At 37.5% G+C, this 27,904-nt stretch overlaps 1 protein-coding gene across 3 annotated transcripts in view; it reads left to right on the top strand.

Moving 5' to 3' along the window:
• Positions 1-27,904, top strand: part of LOC126091856 (parathyroid hormone/parathyroid hormone-related peptide receptor-like) — a 453,641-nt gene that overhangs the window by 240,008 nt on the left and 185,729 nt on the right. For all 3 annotated transcript variants that reach the window (XM_049907147.1, XM_049907130.1, XM_049907138.1), the window contains 2 exons: positions 6,295-6,401; positions 26,416-26,547. In XM_049907147.1, the coding sequence (XP_049763104.1) occupies positions 6,295-6,401; positions 26,416-26,547 (239 nt within the window). The remainder of the gene's footprint in view (positions 1-6,294; positions 6,402-26,415; positions 26,548-27,904) is intronic.

The raw sequence follows: 27,904 nt of genomic DNA, 5'->3' as shown, positions 1-27,904 counted from the left end.
ACGTTTTTAGTAATATGCCATACAAAATCGCCACGAAGAATCCAGAAACACAGTATTATGTCATACAAAATGTTTCATAATGTCGTACTTGTTAATTTGGGTGCAGACAAGTCCTCTGGAGATCATAGACTCTATGCCTGATTTATCGTGATCACTTGGGTGGAAGCAGGTCTGCATCAAATGGCCGATGGCTAATGGCGCTGAAATTGGTTTTAGCATGACCAACACCCATGAGCCATTTCGTTAACATGTTTCATTAAGAATTTTCTGTTACTGGGTGACTAGAAAAACAACGAAACTCTCTCTGACCTCTGATTGATGCTCTTATCAGACAGACGGAATGTGCCTTTAAAAAGCAAGGAAAAGGATGAGTTTGATATCACCACTTGGCCCTCGTACTGCGTGACATTGACAATAGTTGATGTGCAAGTCAACACATCTCTCCCCATGTGCTGCTTACCCCTTTATGACAAAAACATGATGCTTAAACATGTGAAATTCGGGCGTTGGTTGGACTGAGACTAGCTTCTAATGACTCAGATGTGGGTTTGATTTCCACTGGGGGTACCAGTTTTTAATAGCCACTAACATACCCTCTTCATCTCCAGTAACAGCAAGTAAAGAACCCAGGATTGCACTGTGGTTCCAATCAACATTAAACATTGATGAAGGTTTCTTGGGTCTCCAGCAGGATGGTAGCGTTGACGTATCGCGATGTTTCGGGAAGTGTCATACTACCCATCTTATGGCAAAGTCTCGAGATTTGCAGAGAGTGGAGTATTCATATGCACGGTCACCCCTCTCCACTAGACCTCGCGATGCTGTGGTGGACCAGCAGCGTGGGCACGGTGGTGGGGGTAGCGGTCGCCCTGGCAGCCGCGATCAGTTCTCAGTGTAAGCATGAGTTTCTGGAGGACCTCAACAGCATCCACACGAATATCAAATTTACAATGGAAATGGAGGAAAATCTTTGGCTACAGATGTGACAGTTATTGTCGACAGGCTGTATGGAAGGGACTTCTTGGTATGTAAGGCGTGGCAGCTGTCGAAGTGGAGGTACTGCTGTTGGTTGATACATAGGTTTGATGTGGAAGGAAGTTCTGATGTAGTCATTAACAGCACATCAGCTGCAGCACCTCTCCCAGGGTTCGTGACCGTGATGGTTGGAAGCTAGACAACTAGAAACTGTGACCTAATCAGATGAGTCCTGATTTCAGTTGGAGCTGGTCCAGCTGAACTGATTGACTTGGAAAGGTTATGTTCAGCTATTTGGAGACTATCTCCAACCATTCTTGGATGTCATGTTCCCAAACAAAAATGTCATGTCAGGGGGCCACAGTTCTTCATGAAAAACATTCTATACAATTCAACTGAATGGTTTTGCCACCCAGATCATCCGACATCAATCCTCTCAAACTGAATATTAAGGACATAATCTAGATGTCAGTTCATTCACAGCATCAGGCACTGGCAACACTTCCGCAATTGTGGGTGGCTCAATATTTCTGCAGGGAACTTCCAGCGACGTCTTAAATCCATGTCATGTCAAGTTGCTGCACTATGCTGGGAAAAAGGAGGTCTGACACAGTATTAGGTCTTTTGCAACCCCAGTTTTACAGAGAGATGCAAGTCGATGGTTGATATTTTTAATTTTTGTATTTTAATTTCTTTCCCTGGAAGATTATTGAAAATAAAAACTGCAGCATACTGCACAAATTGCTGCAATTTTTAAAGAAAGTTCTTCAAGCTGCAGTTATTTTTCTATCTAATTTTCATCATGTCATTTTCTTTTGAATAAGTTTGTGTTATTAACCATAAATCCCATGTGTACAGGGCTGACAGAATTACACAAACACATTGCACATTGTTCTGAGAGCCATTTTCTGAGCTAAGAATATTCTTTGTAAATTCTTACAGTACATGGCTAAATGATTTGATACAGTGGAAGTATGCAAAGTAACAAGTTTCAGTGTCAGATGCAGAGGAAATTATGCTAGTAGTATAGATAGCAGCGTTAAGTTTCTATACGGGATCATAATCTCATACTGTGAAGAGAGTTTTTCATTTATTTTGGGTACAAGGAATTTGAAATGATGAACTTCAATGATTATTTGAGCTCTTTCTGAGAGTAACAGTTTACTTCTACAAGAGATCTGTGTCTACTCTTTATGCTGTATGCTCTGTGCTTTGTTGCTGTTAAGTGTTAATATGTTTTCTGCAAGTCATGAGCTAATCTTATTCACTTCCATACTTGCTGTACCATTCACATTATATTCCCTGTCTCTCATAATGACACTTGTGTCACTTGAAAATGAACAATGTTTGGATCACTTGCCATGTAAAGAAGCAAAAATGAAGTACCTATGAACAAGAAAGTCGTCACAACATTGATGGTAACACCATATGTGCTATAAAACAGATTACATTTATCTGTAAAATGTGAAGTAAGATTCCTGAAAATAATTTTAAAAAATCTTTTTATGATTGATAGTTTTAATTATCACCTTAAAGAAATCCAGGTGCGATCATGAAACTTGGTGATTGTGTCAGCCCTCTTCATATTCACCCATCAATGCATTATATTTTTCCCACAGTGGATGATTTGGTGTAGACCTTGGCTGTAGAAGTCTGCATTTTCAATGTTCATGAAATGCATGACCTCAAAAATCATCTTATTATCTTGCTGTAAGTGCCTGCCACAAATGGTTTCTTCACATGATGAAAGGGAAAGAAGCCACTGGGTGTCATGTCAGGAGAATATGAGGAGCGTGAAGTGGTTGAGGCAAAATTTGATAGCACAAAGAAGCATCAAGTGTGACTCCTTCCTGTGTAGAGTGAGCTGTAGCATCACTACAAACCAAAAACACACTCTTTGACGTCCACACATGACTCTTCATTCATCACAGCTTATCAGGAAATTTCAGCAGTATGCACTTGTGTAAGTTTCCCCTTACAAACATAATCTCTCATAATCTGTTTGCTATTCACCATTGCAGTGTCCCAGAAAACACTCAGCATCACCTTGCCTGATGCTTTTCTTTTTTTTCCTTGTGTGTGTGTGTGTGTGTGTGAGAAAACACTCAGCATCACCTTGCCTGATGCTTTTCTTTTTTTTCCTTGTGTGTGTGTGTGTGTGTGTGTGTGTGTGTGTGTGTGTGTGTGGATTGCCATGGGACAGGTACAGCATTTCTGCTCTGCCCTGATTCAGTGGACTTTTTGAATGGGTGTGAGCAGTCTTGAATACCTAGCAGATAGCTATTTTTGTCATGTTCAGAATGTCATGCAAAATATTGAAAACTGATTTTCACTTTTTTCCCTATCAACTCAGTTGTGCTGTGCTGGTCTTCGAAATTTCTGGGCACCCATTTCCCATGTGATTCTGAATTCTTCACAAAGATATGGTCTGCACTTCATTCTTCATCATTGAGATTTTTCTGGCCCCACTGGAAGTATATGCACCACTTAACCACTGTGTCATAAGATGATGTATTGATGCTGTACCCATCTGTGACCTCATCATGTGTTGTTGCAGTATTGTTTCCCTTCAAATACTAGAAAGAAATTGCTACACTGTACTTCATTTTATCAGTGAGTTACATTATTTTCTTTTGGCTCCTGTAGTGTCATGCTGTGGTGCAGGAAATTTGATGATTATCAGCACCAAAAACATATACGTGCAAAAACACAGAAAACTTAATTGTAATTCTTCAGGATTTACCAGCTATTTGCTGACGTTCTTGATACAGGAGGGAAGTTAGAGTTTAATATCTCATCAACAGTGAGGTCTTTAGCGACTTAGCAGAAGCTTGGGTTACAGAAGGATGATGAAGTAAATCAGCCATGCCCTTTTCAAAGGAACCATTCTGGCATTTGTCTGGAACAATTTAGGGAAATCATGAAAAACCTAGATCTGGATGGCCAGACGGGCATTTGAACCACTGTCCTCCCAAATGTGAGGTTAGTGATTTGTTGTGTGTACTGCAGTTGTATCATAACCTTCCTTGCATGATATTTCAGTGATGAGACTCACTGCATGCATCAGGTGCTGCCTGTTTCAGGTAGCTCCTGATGAAGGCAATGAGTCACATCACCAAAATATCATACAAGAAAGACTATGATATCCGACAGTACACTCAAGAATTCAAGACTGTTGAAATTAATTTACATGATAATTAAAACTTTATGATTACCCCTTGTATTTAAACAAGGCTTAACAGGCTTTGGAAGACATAATTAAACCCAAAAAGTTTGTGACCAATTAAAGAACACAATTGTAGAAAAAGAAGTGGAACTGCTGTATCACCAGATCTTGCATCTCCAGATTTACTTTATCTGGAGTTGCTTAAGAAAGAAAGTATACCTTTAAATACCAACAATTCATGCAAGTATGACTGAATTTATTGTAAACATCTGCAGAGACATTGACTAGAAAATGCTATTGCATCATCAGAAATCTTTTTACAAATAATAGGCCCTATCAGGACATCACTTTTTTAACAGTTATTTTGGGTCTTCATGGAAGATGAATAAAGATTCCCATGTGGAGTCAACCTTCTTTATCACTGACAATACTGCCACAATGACCATTGCAGTCTTGAAGGCCCTTGTCATTCACATCAGTTTTGTCTTTACTGTTTACCTTTTGGCCACATGTATAATATAAACAATTAATACCATGAAAGGAAAAGTTAATTGTGTATCATATACAATCATGCAAATACCTTATAGTTACCAGCTCTGATATACGAGGTGCATTCAAGTTCTAAGGCCTCTGATTTTTTTTCTCCAGACTGGAAAGAGATAGAAACATGTGCATTGTTTTAAAATGAGGCCACGTTCATTGTCAATACGTCCCAGAGATGGCAGCACTGTACGGCAGATGGAAGTTTACCGCTAGCGGCGAGAATGAGAACTGATTTAAATACTTAAAATGGCGACGTTTTCCTTACTTGAACAGCGTGCAATCATTCATTTTCTGAATTTGCGTGGTGTAAAACCAATTGAAATTCATCGACAGTTGAAGGCGACATGTGGTGATGGAGTTATGGATGTGTCGAAAGTGCGTTCGTGGGTGCGACACTTTAATGAAGGCAGAACATCGTGTGACAACAAACCAAAACAACCTCGGGCTCGCACAAGCTGATCAGACGACATGATCGAGAAAGTGGAGAGAATTGTTTTGGGGGATCGCCGAATGACTGTTGAACAGATCGCCTCCAGAGTTGGCATTTCTGTGGGTTCTGTGCACACAATCGAGCATGATGACCTGAAAATGCGAAAAGTGTCATCCAGGTGGGTGCCATGAATGCTGACGGACGACCACATGACTGCCCGTGTGGCATGTTGCCAAGCAATGTTGACGCGCAACGACAGCATGAATGGGACTTTCTTTTCGTCGGTTGTGACAATGGATGAGACGTGGATGCCATTTTTCAATCCAGAAACAAAGCGCCAGTCAGCTCAATGGAAGCACACAGATTCACCGCGACCAAAAAAATTTCGGGTAACCGCCAGTGCTGAAAAAATGATGGTGTCCATGTTCTGGGACAGCGAGGGCATAATCCTTACCCATTGCGTTCCAAAGGGCACTACGGTAACAGGTGCATCCTACGAAAATGTTTTGAAGAACAAATTCCTTCCTGCACTGCAACAAAAACGTCCAGGAAGGGCTGTGCCTGTGCTGTTTCACCAAGACAACGCACCCGCACATCGAGCTAACGTTATGCAACAGTTTCTTTGTGATAACAACTTTGAAGTGATTCCTCATGCTCCCTACTCACCTGACCTGGCTCCTAGTGACTTTTGGCTTTTTCCAACAATGAAAGACACTCACCGTGGCCGCACATTCACCAGCCGTGCTGCTATTGCCTCAGCGATTTTCCAGTGGTCAAAACAGACTCCTAAAGAAGCCTTCGCCGCTGCCATGGAATCATGGCATCAGCGTTGTGAAAAATGTGTACGTCTGCAGGGCCCTTACATCGAGAAGTAACGCCAGTTTCATTGATTTCGGGTGAGTAGTTAATTAGAAAAAAAATCGGAGGCCTTAGAACTTGAATGCACCTCGTATATTTAGTTTGATAGATGGTGCTCTATTTATCATCATTTCTGAGGTCACAGCATGCTGAGTTCAGTTACTTCCCTGTATTGTAATAATTCAGTAGTAAATAGATGATATTCCTGATTAAGTTTCAATAAATCATTTTGTAATGTTATTTTCACCTCTGTATTTGCAAATTACTGTAGATAGTTATCAAGAGCAACAATACTGTTACCTTTCTTTACGTTTTGTCCCAGGGACGTGTGAACCAGTATGGGATAAAATTTCATGCTGGCCAGAAACAGAACCTGGACAATACCGGATTCTACCATGTGCAGACTATTTTCTAGGTTTTGATCCTATGGTAATGATCATATTTTGTCAAATATCTTTTGATGATTAAGCTTAACACAATGAAATTTACAGTATTTCACTGGCATTGGGGTAAAACTTTTTATTTTTTAAATGCTATCAGCTTGCTTATCATGTTTCACAAAATGTTATTGACCTTTTTACTCTCTTTCTAATGTAAATTTTCATATGAGTTTGTTACTATAACTACATGTTTTTATTGAAATACTGCTTTTTCATATGGTGTCATTATGTTGAGCAAGGAAATCCTGATTACATATTGCAATACATTAAATTTAACAACAATATCAGAAGGATGTATTTCTATTCACATACAGGAGGCATTGAGACACAAAAAGGCACAATAAAAAGACTTCCAAACATTTAAGCTTTCAGACAAAAAAAGGCCTTCTTCCAAAATAGAAACATACATTCAGACAAGACTTGTGCTTGCTTGTATCAATAAATTATTCCAAAATAACTCCAGCAGAGCAATGACTTACTCAAGTCACACTCTGGTATGGGATCATTTCTCCCTTATATCCATAATACGCTGTCCACCACAGCTTTCTATCATCCTCCTAACCCTTGGAACATCCTAATCAAACCATGTAACAGTCTCAGCATTTCTGGTCCATTATCCATACCACAATGTTCCTACTCTGCAACTAATCCCACTCTAAAATCAATCACATGCACTTGCCCTTACCACTTACTCCAGTTGCATTACTAGTAAATCCTACAGTATCAAATAAAGAGCAACATGTGAAACCATGCATGAGATCACCATAAGGCTTTTTAAATAAGAAAGAATACCTGAAGCTAGGTGCATACATCAGTGGGCACAGAAGAATTGACTGCCTTAAGAACAACCAGTTCTCAGTAGCTGAGCAGACTTCATCATGACTCAAGAGACTGAAGTATCTGATATACCGTATGAGCCTATTGGACCCTCTCACTCAGCACTAGTTTCCCGAAACTCTGGAGATGGGAAGCTTGTTCTCAAACATATTTTTACATTCAACACCCCCCCCCCCCCCTCCCCAGTCTTCTCTGCTCCCCCCTTCTGCACTATGCTCCTATTAGTAGCAGCACATTTTTCCTGAAGGAAAGTTTCATTGCTTTTAATATCTTTTTGAATTCTGAAAAGAATTCGACTTACTACCACACTGTCATTTTTTTACTGATGTTTTATAATTTGAGGGTATCAGAAATGAGGTTTGTGACAGGCTTGCAGATTTTTTATCGGAAGGATGCAGCATGTTAATTTGGATAGAGAGCCACTGATAGATGTAGCAGTAACTGCAGGCATTGCCTAGGGAAGTGTGTTGAGACTCTAGCTGTACACGTTGTACAGTAATGAGTTGGTTGATGATAGTAATAGAAACCTCAGACTTTTCACAGATGATACTGATATCCTTAATGAGTAGTCTGAAAACATGTGCACAAATATTCAGTCAGATCTTAATATCTAAAACCAATGTGAAGATTGATAGCTTCCTTTAAATATTCAGAAATTTAAATTCATGTGTTTCAAAAACCACAGAAAGGTAGTCTTGTATGACTAAAAAATAGAGTCACACCTGGAATGGGTCAACTCATTGGTGTAATCAGTGTGGAGGTACTGAAAGTAATGTTCACATAGACTTACTTGTTGGTAAAGCAGGTAGTAGTCTTCAGCTCACAGGTAGGACATTGAGAAAATGCAATCAGAAAGGTGAATGCATACAAGATACTGTCTGAAACATCCCAGTATATTATGCAAGTGCAGTGGACCCATACCAAATATTACTAACTAGGGATACTGAACTTTTACAGGAAGGGCAGTACGAAATGTTACAGGTCTGTTTCTCTAACAGAAGAGCATAATGGAAGTGCTGATGAAACCTAAACTGGCAGGCCCTTGAAGATATCAACTGTCCTGTGAAAAACTACATAGAAAATTTCAAGAAAAAGTATTAAGTGAACAAGCTAGGAATATATTTCAGTCCCTTATGTATCACTCTCTTACAGGCCCAGAAGACAAGATTAGATTAAATACAGTGCCTGCTGAAGCAATAAAGCTGTCATTTTATCTGCACTCTGTATGCGGGTGGAAAGGGAAGAAATCCTAATATTAATTTCAATGAGAAGTACTCTCTGCTGTGTTCTTTACAGTGGTTTTAAGAACATGGACATAGATGTAAATATAGCTTTTCAAATTAAAGAAATATTGCCACACCCATTTTGTGTAACACACTCTCAATTACATAAAAAATATGGATACACTGCAATCACATGATAGTTCTCTATTCCAGTCCACTGGGTCATGTAGTGTAGTGTGAGCATGGTAGAGACTTTAGCACAACATAATCTGAAGTGTCTTACAGTGGCTCAGTAGTAAGGTCTTATCTTCAGATTGATGTCAAAGCAACCAGGCCCCCTGTGATATTCTGCTGGCATCTCTTACCAACTGCTGGAGGAGTTCCTCCTGGCAGACATTGCAGCATATTAACCTAGCTGTCAAATGACAGAGATACAGTATCCCTCCCCTCTTTAATCTGTAGGTATGACCAGAAGTGTACTCATCAGTATCATGATCACTCTACTGGTATGGGGGAGGTTTGGGTAGGCAAGTTAGCTAAGGGTTCACTGTCCATCTCAACACATGATGTTACTGTGTCCTCTTCTTGTGGCTAGGCATTATGCTTATCTCACGATTGCCCAGAACTACTATTCTCATATCTGGGTCCATCATGGAAGTTAGTGGTGCTGGATGTGGAGTACACTATTCTGCAGGACTGTTTTGCAATATTTTATGGAGCTATGGCATATACTGTAACTAGCTGTGTATCATGATCAGACAGACCATTCATAACAGGAAAAGTTTTTATTTGTTTAAACCTATCTTGGTCTACAAAAACATTATCTATCAGTGTTCTGATTTCATGTACCACCAGAGTAGGATAATCAATAACTGATGTCAAATTGGAAGAACCAAGTAATACTTCACAGTCAAGCTTTCTGCGAGACTCTTTCAGAAAATCTACATTGAAATTGCCACAAAAAAGTTGTGTATTGTGTATTGTCTGTATTGAACTGGGGACCTAAAAACAATGGACAGGCTTCATCCTGCTGTAGCCCTCACTGGTTCACTACCCTACAACAGGCCACAGCAGTCCACCCAACTCCCTGCTGCTCCACGCCGAACCAAGAGTTATTGTGTGGTACGGCCCTTAGCAGACCCAGCCCCGGGAATGTCTCATACCAGATGAGTGTAGCCCCAAGTGTTTGCGTGGTAGAGTAATTATAATGTATGTGTACATGGAGACAGTGTCTGCGCAGCAATCGCTGACATAATGTAACTGAGGCAGAATAAGGGGAACCAGCTCGCATTTGCTGAAGCAGATGGAAAACCACCTTAAAAACCATCCACAGGCTGGCCGGCACACCAGACCATGACCCTAATCCACCGGGCAGATTCGTGACGGGGACCGGCATGTCTTCCTGCTTGGGAAGCAGCGTGTTAGACCGTGCAAGCCGGGCGGTCTCACAAATAAGTTACTTCCACATCTGACAATGACTCTCCATCCAAGAGAACATACTGTGTACCAAAAAGTTATCAGTCCAGTTGCAAATTTCACTTGGAAGTCCATATGATCATGCTTTTCACAATAAGTGTAGGTGTGGTATTGAGTCAGATGCTTTTTGGAAATCAAGAAATACTGTATCTACCTGACTGCCTTGACCCAAAGCTTTCAGTATGTCGTGTGAGAAAATTGTATGTTAGGTTTCACATGATTGATGTTTTTGTAATCTTTGTTGGCTGGCATGGAGAAGATCATTCTGTTTGAGATACTTCATTATTTTTAAACTCAGAATATATTCTAAGATTCTAAAACAAGCTGATGTCAAGGATAATGGATGGTAGTTTTGTGGATCTTCAGTATTTTTCTGATCTACTCTTCCCTATCTCAGAGGAAAACAAACATACTGCTGGTGTCAAAGTGGAGAGGAGTGTCACAACTACACACATTTACTATTACTTACCTTGAGGTTTGGTTTCACCCTGAAAATAAGCTGTTTGTCACTCCATTTTATGTACACAGTCTACTGTCAATGCAGGGATGCACTTTCTTTCATAATAGTGCATTTAGAAGAATGAGAGTGTTGTTTTATCTCTAAAATTAATTTGATGTTATTTGACAGAACTTTTTAAGTTTCTACTGTTAATGTATTATTAATTTACACACACTAGTTCAAATTAGCATTTGTAGTCAACAATAATGCCAAAGTAATATCATTTTCCTGGTACACCCTAAATGATATCACAGTAAACATAAAAGACATCAGAATGAAACTGGTGTCACCAAGCTTAATCACTTTTGCAAGTACCGTATTTACTCAAATCTAAGCCGCACTCGAATCTAAGCCGCACCAGAAAAATGAGACTCGAAATAAAGGAAAAAAAAAATTTCCCGAGTCTAAGCCGCACCTGAAATTTGAGACTCGAAATTCAAGGGGAGAGAAAAGTTTTAGGCCGCACCTCCAAATCGAAACAAAGTTGGTCCATTGTAATATGAGACACAATTTAGGTCGAATGAATGACGATACAGCTACAGTAGTTTGGTTCGAGTCATAAGCTTAGCAGTTTAGCTTTACCACGTAGCCATTGCCATGCGTCAGGCGCTCCGTCCGTATTTATACGGGTACCCTTCCTTTTTTACGTACTTCGTCTGGTTTGAATCGATTGCTTATTTTGCTTTGATCTGATAAATGCCATTTTCTTTGTTATAGGTGTTTGCGTCACTTTTAAGCTGAAAATGCATTACTCCACTGTGTCATGCATTGTTTGTCGCATTCTGATAGTGTGTGTTTACGGCCTGTCGCGGCTCGCGGCATGGCTTGCTTTTGTGCGCGCTACCGCCGCCTACAATTAAAAAAGAGAGAGAGGAATCGTCTCATTAGCGAAACAATGGCAAGAGACTGCTATTTGTTGTTACTTACACTGCTGCTTTCTTTGATAATGATCAACAAGAATCAAATAATAGACTGCGTATGATAGAACATGTTCTGAACGAGAGTTAGGTGAAAATTTTTCTCCATTTGAAAATCTTTGTGGCCGCTTCTTTATTACATCAAATTCTGCACAGAAATTAGAGTCATCTTAGATTTAAAAATCTAGTCACTTGCCGTGCTTAATTTCTGGCTGTATCACTATTAGGCATAAGAATAATACTAATATAAACATGAGACGATACATATATTCTTCAGCATTTGCTGTTGTCTCACTCTAGTTTCGTGGTTTATTAGGCAGACAGGATTTAAATGAGATAGCAGCAAACATGAAAGAATACATGGCAAAGTGTTTATATTCGTATTATTCTTATGGTGAAGAGAATACTGTATGTGATTCAAATTTCATCAGGTTCCTATTAGCAACCATCTCTTCTCACAGATAGGAAAAAATTCAGAACGTAGAGTTGGCCATATTGACAAACATCCCAAACAGTCTTGCCAGTCAGATTTTCGTAGTACACTGAAATTGTGCTACATTCGAAGATGAACAATACGGAATTTGCATTTACTTCGTTGGATAATGTATGAAAATGCAGTGGTCGAAACTTGCGGCGGAGAAAAAAACCTCGTCTTCCACTTTTTTTTTAAAAAATTATTTACTGACGCAGAGGTTTTGGCGCCAGTATTTATCTTTGTAGGCGGTTTTTTGGATTACGAAAACCAGAATAAAAGTGCGGCTTAGATTCGAGTAAATACGGTATAAGCTTTCATCAGTACGACATATGAGATTTTTGTTGCTGCTGCTACCAAATGGGGCTTAGACAGATGGAGAGATAATATAATACACTACTTGACCACTTTTCCAATTAAAAATTACTGTAATTCGATTTCACAGATGATCATATCCAATTGGCTCTCATGATCTTATAAGTTAATGTGAGTTTCCCTACATTAATATAGTGTACCTGTGGCTGAGTGAGGTATATGTAATGAATCAAACAGTGCTGCAGCCACAGTTCTGTATTCAGGGCACTGACCACCACAGTCAAAGACCCATACTGACACAGCACCCTCAGTATCAAGTCATTTTTGTGTTCTGACAGACTTTTGTGATACAATGACCAAGTCCTCAAGAAACTTCCATGTCATGGAAGAATGCACCAGCGCAACCTCTTGCACATAATTGGCTTCCTGACATGAGTCTTTAAGTCCCTGGGGTTAGCCAGCCATTATTGCACAGCTGAGCTATGTTATGGTGCTCACTCCGTGTCAGGTGCAGTCATGAAGATAGTGATATAAGTATGATGTAGCTGCTAACATCGGCACCATCCCTTGTACTCTTGACTGCTGCCTGACTTCCCATGCTCTTGGGATCCCTGTGCCCTGCTACCCATGTTTCAGGGCTTGAAATGAGCTCTCACCAGCTCTGCACCACTGAGGCCTGATGCAGCCAGCTGTAGCCACCAATCCTCCAGTGTGGAGTTTGGGGCACTGTGTCACCCTACTGTCAAATGAGCACCTTTACTGGGACATTAGCAGACACTGCATCAGGTCTGCTATGGGCTCAGTCACACAAGATGCCTATGAGGCCCAACGCAGCTTCAGCGAGGCTCAGTATGCACTGCCACTGACAAGAATGATGTTGTGAGGACAGCTGCACTGGGAGACACTGCAGTGACATATTTTCCACACTTGGCAAATTACAAATAACTTGGAATGAAGGGCAACCATGGCTGTGATTAAGTATTGTAAATGGTGAAAACCACAACAGCTGCATCAAAATGATTTATTAACAACTACTTTCATGACGTTATGGTCACATCCTCAGCTAACAGACTGTTGACCTAAAAAAGATACCAAAATCATAATTATAACTGTCCTAAAGCAGGAACTACCTAATTAATATAGTGTTGACTAGCAAATGAGATATACATACCTTTCAATACTAATATTCTTAAAATCTTCATAAGGGTAAATAATACAAGCTGTACTCTTACCCTCCCACATCACAATACATTGTCTTAGTATCTTCACTATTTTCAAAAGCTTTGAGTGGTGTAAGATACACGAAATAATAACTTTCTTTTCATCTTCATTATCTCATTGTTGTTGTCAGTGGCTCACAGTCTTGTCTTGGGGTACATTCTTGCAGCTGGAATTTCGATTTCTTAGGTTCTTGATGACCAAAAAGCTGATGAAGATTTGTCTGTATTATTCTTGAATTTTATTATTTGTCACATCTTTCAACATTACACTGTTTTTTTACATTTTCCACATTCAGAAAAAAACAATAAGAACATATTTGGTGACAAACTCCATCAGAGACATGCCCACCACTACTTACATTCTGCAATACTCACAATTTCCAAAAAGTTTACAAAGCAGAAGAGTTTACAGACTTTCTTTACCAAAGAAGAATCTTCCCTAAAATATATCATTATTTTGTAAATCAATCTAGAAATAAGTTTAATAATTATTGTCAGATTGTAAAGTTAATAATATGAATTTTTTTAAGTATGCCAGAAATTCTGTAATTTCAATTATTTTTAAAAGAAGAGTAATTTTAACTGTTAGTACATATTGATTGTAACACATTAATTTCTTTTTATACATTTTTAGCCTGAAATATAATACATTGTATACAAAATCATATGAATTCCTTTAGCTGAGATAATTTTAACCTATACAAGAATTGATAGTATACATGGTACCAGTTATCTCTATAAAAAAAAGAGGTAATGTTAGAGGAAGGTGACTTGTTATAATATCCCCCTCACAAAATTTGGAAACAGAATGTTTACAATATTTTGTGACAGACTATAAGGTTTGCCAGACATTCTACAAAATGGTGCCCAGGATAGCAGATAGATGTATAGAGGTATCTGACACACAACATATAACGGAGAACTTATTAATTTACTTAATATTTACTATAAGAATCATAATCTATATGTATATCAGGATATGGCATTCAGATTTTCAGATCTATGGAACATACTGTTACAAGACAAATAATAGAAGGTAAAAACTACAGCATTACCAAAATGTAGAAAAATAAAGACAATGTAAATTACTAGAATTTATAAGTTTTAAGTTAAGATCTATACAATGAAACCTTCAAAATCTTGAAAAGAGAAAACATTTCAGAGCATAAGTGTATGAGTAAGTCGACTCAAAAAACTCACAATGATGAGTACAGATCAGAAGAATACACTCAATCATGGGCAGTAATCAATCAGCCATATAAATCATAGTATTTATGGATGTATTGACTCATGAATGAACAAAATAATGGAAAAATATTAGGGCCTGAATTTATGATGTGGGGACCAACTCAAGAAATCCAAACCACACCGGGTACAAACCAGGAAAAAAGGTTCAACAAAGCAAAATGAATAAAGTTCATAATCATATCAATGAGTTAAATTATATCCAAAGAATAACTGTGAGAAGCATCTAGCTTCAGTCAGTGCTTGTACACTCTCCTTTAGTACACGCACACACAGTCATGATGACTAGGGGTACCCAAAACAGAGCTAAGGATGAGTCTGTCCACAACTCAAGATCCAACCAGATATAATACTGCAATACTCAGGATACATTCAGGTAAACATACTCACAAGTTAGCTTTGAATGATGACACAATCCAGTAGCTTGAAAACCAAAATTCAAGTATGAAAGCAGACATACATACATCTTGTTATATTGTCCATACTAGTAAATGTCTTCTATACTAACCTACATACACAAAGACCTAGAAGATTTGTTTACAAATGGTAAAAAAATACATACTGATTTAAAGCTACATAATGATTGGAGAGTCACCCCAATAAAAAAAATAAAATTTTAAAAAAAAAACATGCATTTATGCTGAATAACACTGTCTTTATCAGTCTTGGTTAACAATTCACAAATATCAGACACAACACACATTCCAGTTGACAGATGCTCGAGTATGTTACCCAGCACACACAATCTCTTGCAAGATGACTGGTCCAGCAGGGTACAGCCATACAGCAGTGTGGAGAGTGGATTTACCCTCATCTTTCAGCTTCTTCCTTAGAGTTATCATTACACACTCCAGTGGATAGGTAACTTCCTGTGTAGCATTCACATCAAATCCTGAAACATTGTTTCATGCACTAAAAATGTTGTTCAATACCTTCATAACATCACATGAGGTATGCTCTCTAGCTGCATTTTATGTAGTCAATTATATGGAATTTATGTCAGGTGTGATTAAAAAGTGTTCACTTATGAAAGATTAATAATCAGAGTTACATGCAATAAAAAATGGACTAGTAAGGTAATGTACACAGATATGCTCAGATACTATTCCTAACCTTTGCAGTACAAGTTATGAATATTGTTCCATTTCAGAACTGTAAAAAGCTCTACTCATTCAGTCTCACGGCATCTATATATTAAATTCTAAAGCACAAATCCATTACAGAACATAATTACATAGTGTATCATAGAGTTTAATCCAGTAAATACAGAACTTCAAAAATCACATCAACTCACATACTAAGTAACAGAAAACAAAACACAGTTGTATAGTCTTATGCATATACAGATAGATTTAAACTAAGTCAGTGGATAAGATAGAACTCTAGGAAAAACATGATCTTACATACTACATTCATGGCAATGGAAAAGGTACAAACAAAGATTAGATACTTATGAATCATATCTATAGGCTTTCAGTTCAGTGATGTTGCATAATCCAAAAAACTTCTTAGATTTTGGATACACAAGTCTGTATGCTTTAGGATGTGGAATACAAGAACTTTGAATGGTCCAATACAAATATCAAAAAATTTCTTTATCTCAGATGTCAGTACTTTAGAATTCTCTTTGGCTTTCACCAACACAAGATCTCCTACTTCAAACTTACAAAATCTACTTTCACCATCATGTCTCTGCTTTCTCCTATCCCCCTGTTTTTTCATAATCTTCCTCAGACAATAGATAAGACAGAACTTTAAAATTACATGATCTTACATACTACATTCAAGGCAAACAAAACTCAGTTACATAGCCTAAAAAATTTACAAACACAGTGAATAGTTTCTTCTAGGCTAGGTATTATTACTCATTCATGTTCATATCTCTTGTCCTGTGTACTACATGTTACCAGTACTTGACATCTTACATACTTGCTTTGTTTACCACTAGATCCTCTTATCTTTACACCTACAATGGTCATTCCCACAAAATTCTTCCTATACTGGATTTTGCCTCTAAAATGTTCAGATACACCACAAATCAGGCTACCTGTATCAATCAAACAGTTCCCTTGCCACTGATCAATCTTACTCTTGATATAAGGACATCCAACTTCTGAATTATCATCTCTGTCATTAGACACTTCATGTAAAAGATCACTTTCAATTTCATAAATGCTACATCAGCACTGTTTTTACGGGGTTTTATCATCTTTACTGGTATCATAGCATTACTTTGGTTACACATGTTGTCAGGTAATGATTGAACACACTGAATGGGTTCTGTAGCACAACTAACATCACTTATTACAGAAGGAACAAAAAATACATTACTGTCAAAATTACACTTTTTACTTAGGTCTTCTTTCACTTCATTCCACCAATTTGGATACAGATTTTGACTAACCACAACTAACTTATTCCAGAATGCAAATTTTTCTATGTTATCATCAATAGGGTAAGAAAAAAAATTCACCTTTATTCTCTGAGCTTACAGATAACCCACCTTTACAGTTTGGATCATTAGTCTGGATAACATTAATGAAAAACTGCTTTGACTGGACTGGTATTCCATGACTCTCACTTACATCATCACAAACATCACCTACCTTACCTGTATTCACAAATAACTCTGAAACTTCATTATTCTTAAACTCCACAAATACCTGATACTGATCATCATCATTACCATCATCATATTCTTCCAAAATCACTTCATCAATAACATCATTAACAACACAATTCTCATCACTCTCAAAGTCACACACTTCACTTACATTCATTTGCAATAAACTATCAGTCTCAGACTTATCAGCCTCAGTCAGTTCACAGCTCTCATTCATGCCTACATCAAAAATACCACCTAATTCATATCCAATACAGTTATTACCCATCTGACATCCATCAACAACACTGTTTTCTGACCAAGAGAAGAAATCATTAGAACACACTACATAAAAATTGTCATTACTCTGACATTCAGGTTTGTGATTAGTATCTACACCATTATAATTAAACATAGTATTCCAAAGCTTTTGATCAAAACATAAATGAGAAATCTGATGTTCCTTCTGTTCGACTTCAGACACCTGTGCTACATTATTCTTCCTCACCCCAACACTATGGACCTTCATTGAGGCAAACCACTGTTCCCTAAATAGTTACCTCTATGATTTTTTCTCCATCAAGGGATCACAAATTTAGCATTGGAGGGCAGCGTGGAGGGTAAAAATCGTAGAAGGAGACCAAGAGATGAATATACTAAGCAGATTCAGAAGGATGTATGTTGCAGTAGGTACTGGGAGATGAAGAAGCTTGCGCAGGATAGAGTGGCATGGAGAGCTGCATCAAACCAGTCTCAGGACTGAAGACAACAACAACAACATGATATTGCCCATGGTTATCCCCACTATTCCTGTTCTACTGAGGTTCAAAATCTCTGTCTCTATCACCATTTTGTCCCTGACTGAAATTACCATTATCTCTGTTTCTGTAGTTGTTACCATTGTGATCTCTATCATTTTGATTGTTATGGTATATGTTTCTTTCTACTGCCCTATCCAGCCTGTCTACATATCATAAAAATTGTTCTAGACAATGTCCATGTACTAAATCCCTCTGCAACCTTTCTGGTAATCTCCTTTTTAGTGCATGGATTAATGCCATTTTGCCAAATGGCCTGTGAAGGTGTGCTAATTTCTTTAGGCGATTCTTACAAAATCCTTTCAGTGTACTGTCCCTATTCCTATAATTTGTACCATTCAGAAATTCACTTTTAATTCTTCCCTGTTCAGCTTGTGACCACAGTTTATTTAAAATACTTTTCTTGAAACTTTGGTATGTTTCCCACTGACTTAAATTTAGATTTACCCGAGACAGAGCTTCGCCTTCAAGACATTTTTTAACAAATTTAAACTTTTGGTCATCAATCATGCCTGATGCAAAACTATGTCTACAGTGGTGTCGAAAATCCACTGGATGTAAGCTATCTGATGGAAAAGTTTTGGTTGGAATGTTGGACCACACAATACCATTGTTTGAATACAGATTATTGTTAATGAAATTTTCCTGAACTATTGAAATTTTTTGATCTATAACATTTACATCATTTAGCATACTGTTTTCAACATTAAAAATTTTTTGATCTAAACTAATCCATCTGACAACCAATTTCATATCTGCTACACAATGTCTTTGTTTTGATTGTTCACACACAGCCTTGCTTTGCATCTTGCGCTATGAAATGAAGTGGCTCATTTATCCACTGATTTTTATGAATAAAAAAAATAAATTAACTATGAAATCAATGAATATGATGACACACCCATTTCTTTCTCTGGCATGGTGGCAGAATTTAACATAAGCTAATTTTCTGAACATGGGTTGGGGGTTCTGATGTATAGTGTCATTCAATAGTTGGCCTTCAAGATTAAAGTGAAACATAGTGAGATTATCAGTTAAATAAATCATTGCTTACAGAGTACCATTGAGAAATGTGTGTACTGCTTAGATAACTATGTTACAACCTGTTTTGTCTTTATAATTCTTCTGCAGCACCATTTTCAAATTTTCTATTCTTTTCCTGTCTATATTGTTTATTGCCCATGTTACAATTCAGACAAAGTAGTTCCACAAAAGAAGCACACTGATCAAGAAATTAGGCTTCCCAAAGAGATATGCTACCGATTCCATTTGACAGCACTCATAGCTCTGATAATGGCTCGAAGTGAGCAATGAAGAGGGTCCACAAGTTTCTTCAGGTATGCCATATTGAGTTGAAGTCAACATTGATGTTTAGATCTTGAAGAACTACCAAATTGTGGGGATGTTGACTGTTACATTTCAGCTACTGTTCCAAATATCCCCACAGAATCAGGTGATTCAGCAGGCAGTTAAGTACAGTAGTGTGTACAGAGTGTTCGTCAAAACAGTAGTCTATATATGCAACCCTGCAAATGCTGTTGTTGTTATATTGTAAGATGGAATCATTGTGTGTGCTTTGAGCAATGGCCTTTTATAAGGTATCCAACACCAATGTGCAATTCATGCATTTTTTTTTCTGCAATGTTCATTCAGAAACTGTTTGGGAGGAATCTGCATTCACTGACAGCAGAAATTCACTATTGGGTTTAAAACCAATTTTCAGGGATGAGATGTGCCACTCATCTCCAGTCCCTATCAGTTAGGATTCTTTTATGACCACTGTTCTTAACATTGTGTCACATGGCTGTGAATGGTACACCAGTCTTTGTAGACATCTTGAACAGCTCACGTTGATACATCAACAAATCAGACAGCTTCAATCAGGGTGTAGTTTCAGGCCTGATCAAACACAATAGCCCCTTTCTGCCATTCTGTCACATTTACATCTACATCTGCATCCTGAAAGGGGGAAACAATACAGAAAATGAACAATATCTGACTCAAGGCATGTGCTGTGATCCTATGAATCACAGTTTTGCCTCTTTTCAAATGATACAGGGTAGTGAGTACACAGATGACCCAGTGAAGCATTTAACCTGCTGTGTATGGAAGGGGTAGTTCAGTCCAGAAATATTTCTGAGATATTTTTGAGGGGTATTCTGTCCCATGACTTGCAACTCCTCAGTCACGTCACTGTGAGCATAAATTGGGATGTTTATTTCAACATTCTCAGTAGTCACGTTTTGCCCTGTCTTCCACCTCTTCATGTATAACATACTGTAAACGCTCACATCTTTCAAGATGACAACAATCATGTTCATATGGCTTCACATATATGAGGTCTGCCTTTTACTTATTGTACATTGTCTCCTTTGTAATACTCTCCTCGACAATTGATACATCACTCCCAACACTGTTTCCTCTTCTGGAAGCAGTCTTGGTATGCCCCTTGTTGGATCATGCAAAGCACTGTCTGCATATTTTCTTTTATCTGATCTGCCATTGCAAATCTTTTTTCTTTCAATGGGATTTTTATCTTTGGAAAAAAAGTCCACAGTGACCTCTTAAGGAACATCTTATTCTCATTTGCACAATCCAAGTGCTCCTCACAAAATTGTGAGGTGAAGGTCTTTCTGGTCTTGACTCGTCAGCTGTGGGATGAACTTGGTGGCAACAAGATACTGTGTCAGGATTTCATGAGATGATCCAACTGAAATGTCACATTTTTCTGCAATTTCTTGGACAGTCAGTCTTCTATTGGCATGCACAATTTTGTTGATGTTCCCCACAGGAGCATCGTTGGTAGATGTTGGAGGGTGCTCTGAATGAGGTTCATCTGTAACTTCTGTCCAGCCATTTTTAAACAATGTGAACCATCTATAACACTGAGTATGGCTTAAGCACTCTTGAGTTTCATCAAAATTTAATGTAGACACATTGCCCCTCTAATTCTACCAGCTCAAAATTCACAAACTGTGTGACACAACATTCTACTCAATACAGCACTGAATATTACCTAACGGACATACAACAATGAATCTTGTAGAAGTTATACATTAAACACAGGCATATGCAGGTATACCAACTGGATTTTGTTCCAACACACTATAGGCGCAAAATTTCAGATGACCTGGAATCTTTTGAACAGACCTCATACATTCCAGGTGAATGATCAGGCACATGTAGAATTGCATGCACAGATTCAGTACAACAGACTGGCAGGGACATATCATGTCACTCCATGACTTACAGCAGAAGTGGCGGGTCATATTGACACTTCGTTCAGTTCTACATCATCTCTTTTTAGGTGATGCCCAATATTTTGTATGTTCATCTTGCTTTCTAACAGTCAAATTTATATAATATCTTATAATACTTCTCTTTTCCAGATAAGGCCAGTTTGCATTTATTGGATGAGATTTATTTGTGTTTCTGGTTACTGAAATTCATTTTGATTTATGTGTTTGACATTGCATCAGTTTGGGGGTGATCTAAACATTACATTATTTTTGAAGAATCAAGTCTGCCAAGATCATCAGCGGTTCGTTTTATTACTATGACTGGTTTCTACAGAACTACATGGTCATCATCAGATCTGAAAGTTACATAAACAAAACATTTCACGTGAAGGTGACTTAAATGTACACAGTTTCATATAACCACCATGTACACTACTTCGATGTTAGATGTACCTTGCAACATTATTACTTGTTACAATACTGAAAGCCACATAATGATGTTGTCTCACATAAAATGTGATAGGGAACATCACCATATCACAAATAAAATAAAACAAAATTAAAACATACAGCATCACGTGCAGTTGTCTCATCATACACTATTCGCTTGACACCACAGTAGCAATGTAGCTACTATAATTCTCCCTCAGATGAGGAAGTACACATTTGTTTACATAGTGATGTCCAACAATTGATAAATGTTTCTACAACTGGGAGATGATGCTTATTCAGATTTTGCACGAGTCACTTAAGAGAGGCACTAGTTGCACCACTAGGAGAATGCAAATCAGGTTTGCTTTAAGTACACACTGTAATGAAAGGTTTGCTTTAAACACACATTATCATGAGCATTAGTTACCTTTGAGAATGGATGTGGTGAATTGATGTTAATCAAGAATGCCCTTAAGATGACAAAGACACCATTATCAACACCTCACTGACTTTGAACCAGGTCTTGTAATAGGGCTACAAGAAGCTGAATATTCCTTCTGCAATATTGCAGAAAGACTTGACAGGAATGTAGTCACTGTATATGACTGCTGGCTGTGGTGATCACAAGAATATACAGTCGCAAGAAGACCAGGCTCTGGATGGCCACATGGGACAACCTGAGAGGGTAAATCATTGAGTTTGGTGTATGGTTCTGGTGCAGCACATTGCATCTGCAGCAGCAATTTGGACAGTGTTTAGCACTACAGAGATGCCATGAACTGTTACAAGTCAGTTACTTCAAGCACAGCTTTGAGCCAGACACCCATAGTATGCACTCCACTGACCACAAACCACAGCCACTCGTGACTTCAATGGCTCAAATGCTCATTGGTGGGCAAGGTGGAGGCCCATCGTGTTTTCTGATGAAAGCTTGTTCTGCCCCAGTACCAATGACGGCCATGTGTTGGTTAGAAGTAGGCCAGCTGAGGTCCTGTAAACAACCCGTCTGCATGCTAGACACACTGGACATACACCTTAGATTACAGTCTGGGATGCAGTTTTATATGACAGCAGTAGTACTTTTGTGGTCACCTTCTGCACCCTGACTGCAGATCTGTTCATCAGTCTGGTGATGCCACCTGCTGTGCTGACATTCTAGGGGGTGTTTTCCAACAGTATACTACTCACCCATACCACTGTTGTAATCAACTTCCGCTACAAAGTGTAAACATGTCCCTTGGCCTGCCCATCATTAGATCTGTCGCCAATCAAACACATATGGGACATCATTAGACAACAACTCAATGTCATCCACAGACAGTATCAACCATCTCTGTACCTGCTGAGCAAGCACAACAGGCATGGAACTCCATCTGGCAAAATAATATCCAGCACCTGTACAATACAATGCATGCACTTTTTCTTGCTTGCATTCAATATTCTGGTGGTTACACTGTTAATGTACTAGCATTTCACATTTGCAATAGCTTATCACACCCTTATCCTGTGATCTAACAATCTTAATCACCTTTATATGTTACCTAGACAAATGAACTCCTGAAATTTCATTACTCTATATTAATTATTTTTTGGTGTTCCAATTTTTTTCTGCAAGTGTATATTGTTTGAAGTTGATTTTATGAAAATTATGTAAAATAGTAGGCAGCCTATTGTGTCAACATACTTTAAGGCATCATCTAATTTTGTGATATTTCTGTTGTTTTTGTTCATTAATTTAAAAAATTCACAGGTTTTTTAAACATTAAAATTGTTTAAGAGTATTAAAATCATAATTTCTTTAAAAAGTCTTGCTGCAGGACATTGAATTTAAATACTGGTCAAATGCGGTGTAAAACATTTAATGATTATATTGTTTAACTTTTACAGCTTCATTATTACCTTCCTGCCTGCAGTTTGTGTGGTTCAAGGTACAATTTGTGTGATTTGTGTGATGCATTGTACTAGACCATTTTGTGCCATCTTTTAAACCAGCATTGAAAAGAAAAGGGCAGTGCTAAACATGGTGGACTCTTTGTCTTTACAACTATGATAAAAGTATATTTTACTAAAAGTAATCGAAGGTATAACAGCCTCCTCCACACTCCCCACTAGCACAATGACATCACTCTAGCTCTACTTTGGCAGGAAATAGGTGCTGTGTACCAACTAACTCCTTATACCATCTGAATCCTGTCTACCCCAAGGATTTTTTTTTAAGTTTTGTAAATCTCATATCTTACCTGATACCTTTCATATGAATTATAGCAGCTACAGCATTGTTCAAACTATCTAAGACTGTTCTTGAATGCAAATGTTCTACACTTAACAGAGAAGTTTTTGCTTTCATCACTTCCTCCCAGGTTTTTATCATTACCATTGTTATTCCCTCATTTCCAGTGGTTTTTCTACTTTTCATACACCACATCGCTTTCTCTACATTTTCTGGTGTTAGTACTTCCACAACCCACTCATTTTCGCAATAAGTTGTCAGGGTATTTCTTTGCTTAGCGGCAATATTTAATTTCTAAAGAAATCCTCAGACACCTGTATGAAGTATGATCCCCTCGTACATGCTAACAGATCCATAAGATATCTCCACTGATGTGATGTTTACCCATTGCAAGTGCCTAATTTGCTTTCTTCACTCTTTGGTTATTCTCAATGTTTTCTCTTATGACCTTCTCATTATTCATTCTGACAGATTTTCATTAAGAGTTTTGAACAGTATTGTTTAGTTCAGTCAGTTCTATTGAACTTCTGTTTTGATTTGTTTTTATTTCTTATCTTTCCTTCGATTTTGTGGTCTCCAATGAAATTTTATTTTGTTTGTTTCCCTTCACTCTTGAAACATCTCTAACTGTTTCCAGTATAATATTTATTAAATTACCATTTCTTATGTTTAAATCTACAGATTCTTCATTTTATTGAGGCAGTTTTATGGGTAAAAAAATAGTTATATAACAGGAATAACACTAAATTAACAATAATTTTAGTGTTGTTCCTCTTATATACTGGTACCTAAATTATTTGAATAAATGGAACTGGGTTTGTGCTTCAAGAGTTTTGTTCTTTACAACTTACTGTTCAGTTTTATTTTGCTTCTTACTAGAGTGTGGTCACTGGAAACCATGAAGTGGTTTAAGACTGACAGATTCTGCTTGGTTTGACAGCACATAGTTTCATTTTTAATTCGATTTGGTCCTTTTTTTGTCCAATTTTTGTCCGAGATTTTTATTAAAAATGTTTCTGGGACGAACATTTGCTTCTTATTAGAGAATTCCACTAGCACGTGTCCTCTATTGTTCCTGGAGTAAAATCTGAAATTGCCTACTGAAAAGTCATTTGACTACTTTGACTTCATTTTTGCATTAATGATATCCTGTAGTATCCTATAGTGTGAATTAGTTTCCTTTACTAACTCTTGTAACACTTCGTAAAAATTTTCAACTTTTTCTTTTTGATCCAATGTTGATCGTGCATAAATTTCTACTATTTAAATAAGTGTTGTTTACTTATTATTAATACTATTCTTGCTATTTCTTCCTTCAAAACCAATAATTCAGTCCTTAATTTTCTGGTTAATGCTAAAACCCTCTTGTGAGTATATGTATTGATCTGTGTCTCTATAGCAATTATTTTTAATCCACTTTGTTTTTTTCTCCTCTGGTACATCAATGATATCCCACTTGATGCTATTTAGTTCTGCTTTCAGCTACAGTAGCCTATATTCAGTCTAAAGTGTTCTATTTATAGTCCCTATTTGGAGTATGGTATAAGCAGTCAAGTCAAAAGTAATAGTATTTTAGTTTCTTTATGTGTTTGGGTCCATAGTCTGATGTAATTTCTGTCTGCTAAAACTGTTTTTAATGTCTGTTGTAGGCTGTGATATGCTGTTGATACAGACAAACTCTACTACATCATGTATTACTGTACAGTAATGTAATATGTGATTTAGTAAAGTTAATCTGTATAAAAAAAAATTGTAACAGCCTATGGCAGACATAAATAATGAGTTAAGCATCCACGATATTTTGTTTAGTCAAACTTCATGTAGCAGTGTTTGGTTCGAGATCTAGCTAGTAGTGCATCTTATTACAAACACGCTACTCATGTTCCTTCAGTCCTCTACCTCCAACATGCATTAACCTAGGCCAAGATTCAGACAGATATCTCAGGAATTCACAAATAGCAAATTGTCCTCCAACAATCTTCTCCATAGTACATTAGCCAGCAGGCTGGACATATCTGGTGAGGCATATGTCCATCACCAATCCTCAGCAGTGCTAGACTCACAGCACTTGCAACTGACCTTTGATTGTTTCTAAATGCCACTGATAGCCATCTACATAGTCAGTTTGCTCACTGAACATGTGCTGGCCAAGGGTAATCTTGTTGTGCTTGGTCAGAATCAGGTACTAAGTCATTAATCAATATCAGTCACTAAATCAGTTAGTTTTCTATTGTACAAAGTAATGAAATCTGTTTGGAAGTTTTCCCTAATGCCTGAACCAAAGCACCACAAGAAAATTACCTCAATTAAATCATGTAATAGATTGAAATAGCATCCTGTTGTTGGTTGTTAGAAATATATTTTATGAAAAAGTGTAATGTTAAATTCTGCTCCTAGCTTTATTCTTGATACTTTCAAAAGAGGTAATTTTTATTGATTCATTCACCTAAAAGTAATAACTGATTCACATATCAACAGAAAAATGCGACAAAGTACTGTTACGAGAATGGCACGTGGGAGCATTGGAGCAACTACACACAGTGTTCTGATGGCGTGTACACCACAGTAACTGAACAGTTTGATGAAATCCTTAATGATTCTTCAGTTGAGGTATGCAATTTTAGATTTTTTAAAATTATAATAAACAAATTTTTTGTAACTGTATGGGAGGGCTGAATGTACAAGACTATGATATATTCAGAACTTTGAAGACTGGATACAATGTGACTGTTATCTGTAGATGATATAAAGTAAAAATCCTTGACTATGAAGAGATGAAAGACAAAAACTTGCAGTTAGTTGTGTCATGATCACAGGTATACAACTTTACCTCCTGTACAGTTCAAGTATTAAAATGGAAAGATTTATAAGAAATAAGTAACACAGTTTGATACAATCTCTTTTAACAGTGATCATTAGCAAGTTTACCAAATTAATAGTTTGTCAAATTACTTGAGCAATAGTAAATTGTGGTACAATGGAGCTACAATGGGGTCATAATCTTATCACTATCGCTGTTCTGAAAGAAAAACCATGTGGAAGAAGAATAATCCATTTTTACACAAACTTATAACTTGTTATTTCCTTAACACTCCTGTCTTGTAGTTTTCTTTCACATAATATTGTTGTTCGTGAATGTAAAGTGTTTTAATTGGCAATGATAAATGTGTATTTTCTTGTATGAGGCAAAGCTACCATTACAAAAAGGGAATTACTTAGCTGATTCAATTTTTTTCTTCATTGAATGCCAATTTTTACGTTCTTTATTATTTTATGGGAAGTAATGTTGATTGTTTTAGGTTGGCATGACACTCATTTACACTCTTGCATGTAGCTAAACCATTTTTCTGGTTTTGTAACTAGCTGTTCCCAGGAATGCATTGCTATGTCTCAGTCATGTTAAATGGAAAAGAAAGAAAGCAGAAAGCAAACATTTCTAACATCTATGGGAATTGGATATACATACAAATCTCATCCTCCCCACCCCCCCAACCCTCACCCACCCACCCTGTCTGTGTCTCCTCCTTCTCCCTGTTTCTGTCCATATTCTTCGTATTCTTCTCACTCCTCACTCTCTATCTCCTCCTGTCCCCTTTCTCTGTCCATCTCCTCATTTCTGCTTTCTATCTCCATTTCCTCTCACCCTTTGTCAATCTCCTCTTCTCTCTGACTTTCAGACTTGTTTATTGTTATTGCATATTCAACTTGTTACCATGAGCTTCTTATCACTTATACAATTTTCCTGTTTGTCAACAATATTTTGTTGTTATACATTTTATATATAAATGTATTTATATACACTACTGGCCATTAAAATTGGTACACCAAGAAGAAATGCTGATGATAAATGGGTATTCATTGGACAAATATATTATACTAGAACTGATATGTGATTACATTTTCACGCAATTTGGGTGCATGGATCCTGAAAAATCAGTACCCATAACTACCACCTCTGGCCATAATA

This window comes from Schistocerca cancellata, chromosome 1 (genome assembly GCF_023864275.1).
Source record: "Schistocerca cancellata isolate TAMUIC-IGC-003103 chromosome 1, iqSchCanc2.1, whole genome shotgun sequence".
NCBI classification, from domain to species: domain Eukaryota; kingdom Metazoa; phylum Arthropoda; class Insecta; order Orthoptera; family Acrididae; genus Schistocerca; species Schistocerca cancellata.
The sequence above is the reverse complement of the archived record's forward strand: the minus strand, read 5'-3'. Positions and strand labels throughout refer to the sequence as shown.